Raw genomic sequence first — 7500 nt, 5'->3', positions numbered from 1 at the left:
TGGGTGTGCACGTCCGACATCGCTGACTGCTGCGATTGAAGAGAAATGGCGAAAGAAAAGCAACAAATTTCCGCAACCGCAAAGACGACGATGGAGCTTGCGCACAGAGTGGAGGAGGAGTTGAGGGTGGCAGCAGACAGCAGCCAGGTGCCAGACCCAACGTTCAGCAAGGTGCTCAGGCATGCAGCCAGCGCGTTGACACAACAAAGCAGCGACGAAGGTACACACCGCATTTTGTGTTCAACTGTTGCGAGAGGCGTGTGTTGGGGCTGTGTTGGTGTACACGAGTCGTTTTCATGTGCACATCTTATCTTGGCTTGTGTTGTTTGTGTGTATTGCGTTGTGCAATTGACGATAGTGTTCACACGTATTTGGAATGTGACTGTGCTATGGAACTAGATGTGGACGACTTGGACCGCCCTGCAAAGCAGGCACACGCAGGTGTCGTGACCCTTCTGGCAGAGGCATGCAAACAACAAGCCACAGCCGAATCCCTGAGGTGCGATGACACCTGTTTCATGCGATTGTTGTGTTTCACATGTTGTTTGTGTTTGTGGTTGTGTGTTCTGTGCTTGCAGCGCGATTGCCGCAATGGAAGCCTGTCTTGACACACCCTTGATGCTTGCTCATCTGGGTTGTTTGCTCGTACGTTTTGTTGATTTCTCCCGTTTTCCTTGCTGTGAACATGTCTGTCTCTACTACCACAGTTCACTGTTGGAAGACCTCAGCTTCAGCGAGTCCAGGGCACAGCAAGTGGTGACCGCATATCAGGTGCGTGCCTGTATGTATGTGTGCGTATTTTGTTTATGTTTGAAGGCTTGGGGCTGGCTCTCGCTCGTTTGATTGGTTTTGATCTCCTGGGCTGGTTGCTGTCCTGCCATCGATCTAGCTCACACCAGTCGTGACTGGTGTGTGTGTGTGTGTGTGTTTTGAACTTGTCTGTTTGCTTGACGCGTGCATCAGGAGAACATGACAGTGGCGAGATCACATTTGCGACGGTACGAAAGCGAGTGCTGACTGTGCTCACACGTGTGTGTGTGTGTGTGTGTGTGTGTGTGTGTGTGTGTGTGTGTGTGTGTGTGTGTGTGTGTGTGTGTGTGTGTGTGTGTGTGTGTGTGTGTGTGTGTGGTTTGCGTGTGTTCTCGACGCATGTGTGGGAGGACATTGATGTACCCCGTTCCGTGAACATGGGTCGTCAACTCATCTTCATTCATGTCATCATGGTGTGGGCTTTGCCTGCTGTCTGTCAGGCTGGCATCTGAGCTGCCGCATGTCGTCGACGTGAAGTGGCGCCTTGATCACACGACCAAAGGCAACAACCTCGAAAGCATCCAGGAGCCACTCTACACCGTGTCGTTGAAGACCGAGGTCAGTGGAAGCGGGGAGCGGGAAGCAATGGGAGGGGGATAGGATGTGGCTGTGTGTACGTGAGCGTGTGCGTGTGCGTGTGAGTGTGAGTGTATCTGTGTGAGCTGGATGTGAGTGTGAGTGTAAGTGTGAGCGTGAGTGTGTGCGTGTTAGGCGTGTGTATGCCGTGCTTTCGGTTTCATGATATCATGCAACTGTTCACATCTCACTCACATATGCGTGTGTGTGTATGTGCGTGTGCAGAATGCTGGTGAGAGCAAGACGATCGAGTTCACGTGCAACGTGGCAGAGTTGCAGGACCTGGTGAGCACGCTCAAGGACGCATGCAAGGCTGTCAGTGACCTTCAGTCGTAGCTTTTGTATGTTGTAAGTGTTTATGTGTGATTTGAAGGTGTGTGTGTGCGTGTGTGCGTGTGTGTGTGTGCGTGTGTGAGCTTCACATCTCTCTCTCTCTCCCTCTCTCCACGCGCGCTCTCTCTCTCTCTTTCTTTCTCTGCGCCATCCCTGCCTTCCCCCTCTCTGCTATCTTTTCTCTCTCTCTCTCTCTCTCTTTCCTCTTCGTCCTGCCCTCTCTGTCCTCTCTGTCCTCTCTATCATCGTCATTGCACATGGGGCGTTTGTTACACAGCTTCAGCGCGTGCATATGTGTGGGGGATGAAGCGTGTATTCAAAAGCAAGCAAGCGAGCAGACAGACAGACAAGGTGGCGGGCACACACACACACACACACACACACACACACACACACACACACACACACACACACACACACACACACACACACACACACACACACACACACACACACACACACACACACACACACACACACACACACACACACACACACGCACATGGGCGCAGTGCCGCTGACGAAAGGCAACACGATTACGTTCCTGGACACGCCTGGCCACGAGGCGTTCACGGCCATGCGGGCACGCGGCGCGAGTGCAACGGATATGATTGTGCTCGTCGTCGCTGCTGATGACGGCGTGATGCCCCAGACCCTCGAGTCCATTCGACACGCAAAGGCCGCAAATGGTACGAACCTCACTGCTTGGTCGGTTGTGTGCGTGTGTGTGTGCGTGTGCGTGTGTGTGCGTGCGTGTGTGTGCGTGTGTGTGTGAAGTACTCTGTGCATCCCAACACACCTTGCACGTTGTGGTGTGTGTGCACCCAGCAGCTGCTCACAGTTTGCATTATTTCTCGCTCTATCCGTCTCCCTCTCTGTCTGCCTCCTTCCATCCTGCCTGCTTGCAGTGCCGGTTGTCGTTGCCATCAACAAGTGCGACCGCGACAACGCCGAGCCCGAACGCGTTAAGCAGGAGCTCATGCAACACGACCTCTCGTCAGTTGCGCACACGCGCACTCATACACAAACAAACAAGCAAACAAACACGCTCACCCACACCCACACACTCACACACACACACATACACATACGCGCGCGCGCACACTCATACACTCATACACAAGCGTATCAATACACCTGTGTGCGTTGGACAGACACAAATACGTTATCACATTCGTTGTCACATCCATATGTGTGTGCATGTCCGCGTGTTTTCAGGTTGGAAGAGTTTGGCGGAGACGTGCAAGCAGTGGAAGTGTCGGCGCTGCACGTGAGTTGCGATGCACGCTTGCCTTTGCATATGTGTGGACGCCTGAGTATTGACAGTCTTTCTGTCTCTGTGTGTCTCTCCCTCTCTCTCGCGTGCGCAAATTCAAACATGCATTGTGTACCACGCAACACCCGTCCCCTCTGCTCTGCGTACAGCGGCTGCATCTTGATGAACTGAAGGAAGCGATTATTCTGCAGGCGGAAATGGCCGAACTCACAGCTTCACCGTACGTGCACACACACACATACACACACTCACACACACTCACACACACACATACACACACACACACACACTCACACACACTCACACACACACATACACACACATACACACCCACCCACACACACACAGTGTCTCCTTTTCTCTGTCTTCTGCTCTCCTCCCTTCGCTGTGCACCCGTCACCTTCCTCACCTACATCCACTCCTGTGACGTGCACGTGATGTGTTCGTGTGTCTGTGTGCGTGTGCGTGCGTGTGCGTGCGTGCGTGTGTGTGTGTGTGTGCGTGTGCGTGTGTGTGTGTGCGTGTGTGTGTGTGTGCGTGCACGCAACAGGACTGCGCCTGCTACTGGCGTTGTCATTGAGAGCAGGACCGACAAGCACAAAGGGTTGGTGGGCTGCTGGAGCATAGTATGCGCGCGCACACACACACACACACACCGTGCACGTTGTCTACTTTCGTGCTTATGCCTGCGCATGCATCTCTTGAACTCATATGGTCTGACGTTGACATGCGCGCACTTGCAATTGCACAACTGCACGTGTTCTTTGTTCATTGCCTGCAGGCAACTCGCCACTGTTGTCGTTCGCGACGGAACGCTCAAAGTTGGCGATTTCGTGTGTGCGGACACGGTTTTCGGTCGAATCAAAGCCCTCACGGACGACGCTGGCAAACGTGAGATTGGGTCAATCACGTTCTCTTGTGCACGTGTGTACGCACGTGTGTGTGCTTGTGCGCGCGCGCGCGTGTGTGTGTGCGCGTGTGTGAGAGAGAGAGTGTGTGTGTGAGTGTGTGTGTGTGTGTGTGAGTGTGTGTGTGTGTGCTTGTGTGAGAATGTGCTGACAGCTCAAACATCATCATCCTCAACAACAGCCGCGTATCTCACATTTTCACAAATCGTTGCACGACCTGTCTTTGTTCCATGTGTGTTGACGATGTTTTGTTTGTCTTTCTGTGGCGATCGCGTTTGGATGTGTCAGGTGTGAAAACGGCCCCGCCGTCCACTGCTGTTGAAGTGATGGGATGGAAGGAGCTGCCGGATGTTGGCTCCGCATTCCAAGTCGTCAAGAACGAGGTGCGATGACATGACAGGGACTGGCAGAAGCGCCACCTGCGCCATCACGAACACACACATGTAGAAGCAGTCAGATCCAAGCTGAACCACCTTGAACACACAGACACAGACACAGACACAGACACAGACACAGACACAGACACACACACAGACACAGACACAGACACAGACACACACACACACACACACACACAGACACACACACAGAACACAACCCCACCTTCCTGTAACCGCCCCCCCCCCTCCTTTGTCCAACCTTGACTGTCTGTGGATTGAGAGCAGAAGGCGGCACGGCGTCTGGCGGAAGAAAATGAGAACATCAAATCCTTGGAGGAACTTGATTCCGTCAAGGAAATTGTCGACGTGAGCTCACCCGCCCCCTTGCACATGCACCTGCCGTCTGTCGCTCACGCTTGCCCCTGTTGTATGTTGTACTTGAGCGTCGACTTCGCACACACACACACACTCTCTCTCTCGCTTACATGCACCCTCTCTCGCTTACACACACTCTCCCTCCCCCTTCCACAACCACACACACACACACACACACACACACACACACACACACGCGCGCGCGCGCGTACAGGAGCGCCGGAAACAGGAGCAGGAAGAACGAGAACTGCTGCTGCAGCAGCAGCCGCGCCGACGCCGACGCCGCCGCGTGTTTGTGCCGCGAGTCAAGGAGGTAAGAGATGGTGAACGCTGCCCCCATGTGATGATGAGCCACGCAAGTTTGCGCGCGCACGTGTGTGATCGTGCCCTCACATGCCCTGTATTCTTGACTTCACGCGCCATCAGCGTGTGTGTTCAGCTCACATCCACAACCTCGTCGCCTCACCCCCCCCCCAAAATCGCGCGAACAGGCGGATGCGAATGCATCTGACATCCCCGTGTACTCCGTTGTCGTGAAGACGGACGTGCAGGGGACAACAGAGGCTGTTTTGGAGCTCATCAATGGCCTTCCACAGAACAAAGGTACGCTCGCTGCCGTGTCTGGCGTGTGCAAGAGTAGTGGTGGTTGCAGGTGGTGCTTGCGTGCGCTTGAATGGTGCGAGCGTGTCACACAACACTTTTCACTGCTCATCACCACGACCTCCCTCACACTCACTTTCATAACCATACACACACAACACCAATGCGGATGTGCAGTCGAGTGTGCTGTCGTGCGCTTGGGCGTCGGTCCCATCACGGAGTCAGATGTTGAGCTGGCAAAGTCGTTCAACGGTGAGTATTCAGTTCACCGTGGAGTACGCTGCACTGGGCGTGATGGTGGTTGTGGTCACTTGGCGTCTCCACTCTCGCTGGCAGTCTTCTGAGAAATCTCTGTGCTGTTATTACCATCTCCCTTCTTCTCAACTCCACCCACTCACTTCTTCTTGCCCCTGCTCACCTCACTAATCACCACTCACTCCACTCATCTCTCCATCACCACCCTCACTCCCCCACCAGCGGACCTGGTCACGTTTGGCATCGGCGAGTCCAAGGCAGAGGCACGCATGGTCGAGAGTGCAGGCCTGCACTACATGGCACACAGGTGTCCATCCCTGCTGTGGTGGCGGCGGGAAGAGACGCGGTGTTTGTTCACGATGTGTCGACGTTTGCTTCTGTGGATCTGTTGCCTTTCCGTGTGTGGGCACTCCTCTTCCTCCCCACCATCACCACCATTGCTCACAACCACTGCTCACCACCGCTACCAGTGTCATCTACAAGCTGCTGGACGATTTGCAAGAGCGGATGGCGTCTCTGCTTCCACAGACGGTGCAGCTCAACAGCACGGGCACAGCGCAGGTGTTGCAGGTCTTCAAACTCACGGGCCGCAAGTCTGCCATTGTCGGTGCGTTGTTCTCCCGCTGCAGTCACAAAGTGCACCGCATTTGTGTGCATATGTGTGTGTATGTGTGCATGTGTGCATGTGTGCATGTGTGCATGTACAGTTGTACACCGTGTGGTGCTGTACATCTTGCCATTTGTTTATTCACACACCACATGTGCGTACATCTCAGCTGGCCTGCGCGTGACGAAAGGATCAATGGTGCGGAAGGGCGTGTTCCGTGTGTTCCGCAAGAACAACCTCATCTTCGAAGGTCAGCGGTGGCTTGCTTGCCGAGTCGTATGTCGCACATTCTGCAAGCGCAAACGTTTTGATCCTCCTCCACACTCAAACTCACCTTCCTAGCACACCGCTCTGCGTCACCACCACCGCCACCACCACCACCACCACCACCACCACCCACTATGGGCAGGGCGGGCGGCGAGTCTGAAGCAGGGCAAGGATGACATAGGAACTGCGGCCAAGGGGATGGAGTGTGGACTGCAGTTGTTGGAGTTTGACGACTTGAAGGAGGTGAGTCGCGTGCCAATGCTCTTCGTCGTGCATGCCTCAATGAGTGTGGATGGTGGTGGTGGTGGTGTGTGTGTGGCGGGGGGGGGGACGCACATGTGTGTGCGTGTGTGTGTGTGTGTGTGTGTGTGTGTGTGTGTGTGTGTGTGTGTGTGTGTGTGTGTGTGTGTGTGTGTGTGTGTGTCATCGTCTTCACCGCGTCCCCTACTTCTCATCACACACACACACATGTCCCGGCTGCAGGAGGACGTGATTGAGTGCTTTGAAGAGGTCAGTGTCAGCCCATCCTTAACAGACTAGCAAGCACAATGCGACTTGCATGCGCAGCTTGTTTCGTGTGCATGTGTTGTTGGCATATCTTGTGTTGTGTGGTGGTGTGGTGCTGTTTCGTTTCGGAGGAGTCCACTTGACTTATTCGTGTATGAGAAGTCATCACATCAGGCATAGACGGAGAGGAAGAAGAGGGTGAAGAAGAGGGGTGTTTACCCGTCAAGCAACAAAGATAAACAAACGGCAACATGAACAAGAAGGGAACAACACGTTCGTCAAGCAAACATTCATCACAGATCCCTCGCACACGCCGCATTCTTCACTTCGCCAACACCAAACGAAAGACATGCCATTTCATGTGCATGTGCACGACACGACACGGCACGTCGTGGTGCATTCAACAAGTCAGCAAGGAAGAGCAGTGTCCCCAGAAGATGACAAACAGGCAGCAACAATACACGCATACAGCATGAACGAGAGAAATGAAGACAGCAGCTGGAAAAAAAAAGCAGAAGCAAAGGAGAAGGGAAGCAGGTTCGCCTATTGCTGATGATGAATGATGAAGGAATAGTCAACTCTCTGCCCACGAGCACATCGGCTTCA

At 53.9% G+C, this 7500-nt stretch overlaps 3 protein-coding genes across 3 annotated transcripts in view; 2 read left to right on the top strand and 1 right to left on the bottom strand.

The window, feature by feature from the left end:
• Positions 1 to 20, bottom strand: part of PTSG_01531 (uncharacterized protein) — a gene marked incomplete at both ends in the record, with an annotated part of 7056 nt that extends 7036 nt beyond the window's left edge. Inside the window, one exon of the mRNA XM_004997452.1 lies at positions 1 to 20. This exon is cut by the window's left edge and continues 1 nt beyond it. Within this exon, the coding sequence (XP_004997509.1) occupies positions 1 to 20 (20 nt within the window).
• A 57-nt stretch (positions 21 to 77) lies between these two features.
• Positions 78 to 2057, top strand: PTSG_01530 (uncharacterized protein). The gene is made up of 6 exons (XM_004997451.1): positions 78 to 220; positions 400 to 499; positions 708 to 771; positions 964 to 998; positions 1251 to 1368; positions 1612 to 2057. Exons 1-6 carry the CDS (start codon positions 91 to 93, stop codon positions 1720 to 1722), a joined length of 558 nt encoding a protein of 185 aa, XP_004997508.1. The 5' UTR covers positions 78 to 90; the 3' UTR covers positions 1723 to 2057.
• A 164-nt stretch (positions 2058 to 2221) lies between these two features.
• Positions 2222 to 7152, top strand: PTSG_01529 (translation initiation factor IF-2; the record flags this gene model as incomplete). The annotated part of the gene is made up of 16 exons (XM_004997450.1): positions 2222 to 2408; positions 2628 to 2715; positions 2938 to 2989; positions 3145 to 3215; positions 3546 to 3599; positions 3777 to 3886; positions 4192 to 4286; positions 4569 to 4649; positions 4873 to 4971; positions 5150 to 5261; positions 5436 to 5510; positions 5736 to 5820; positions 5984 to 6120; positions 6290 to 6370; positions 6530 to 6630; positions 6871 to 7152. The coding sequence occupies 16 exons, from the start codon at positions 2222 to 2224 to the stop codon at positions 6925 to 6927; spliced, it is 1485 nt and encodes a 494-aa protein (XP_004997507.1). The 3' UTR covers positions 6928 to 7152.
• Between the last annotated feature and the right edge of the window lie 348 nt (positions 7153 to 7500).

Source organism: Salpingoeca rosetta (assembly GCF_000188695.1).
Source record: "Salpingoeca rosetta unplaced genomic scaffold supercont1.4, whole genome shotgun sequence".
NCBI classification, from domain to species: domain Eukaryota; class Choanoflagellata; order Craspedida; family Salpingoecidae; genus Salpingoeca; species Salpingoeca rosetta.
Note: the sequence above shows the minus strand (reverse complement) of the source record. Positions and strands in the feature narration are given on the sequence as shown.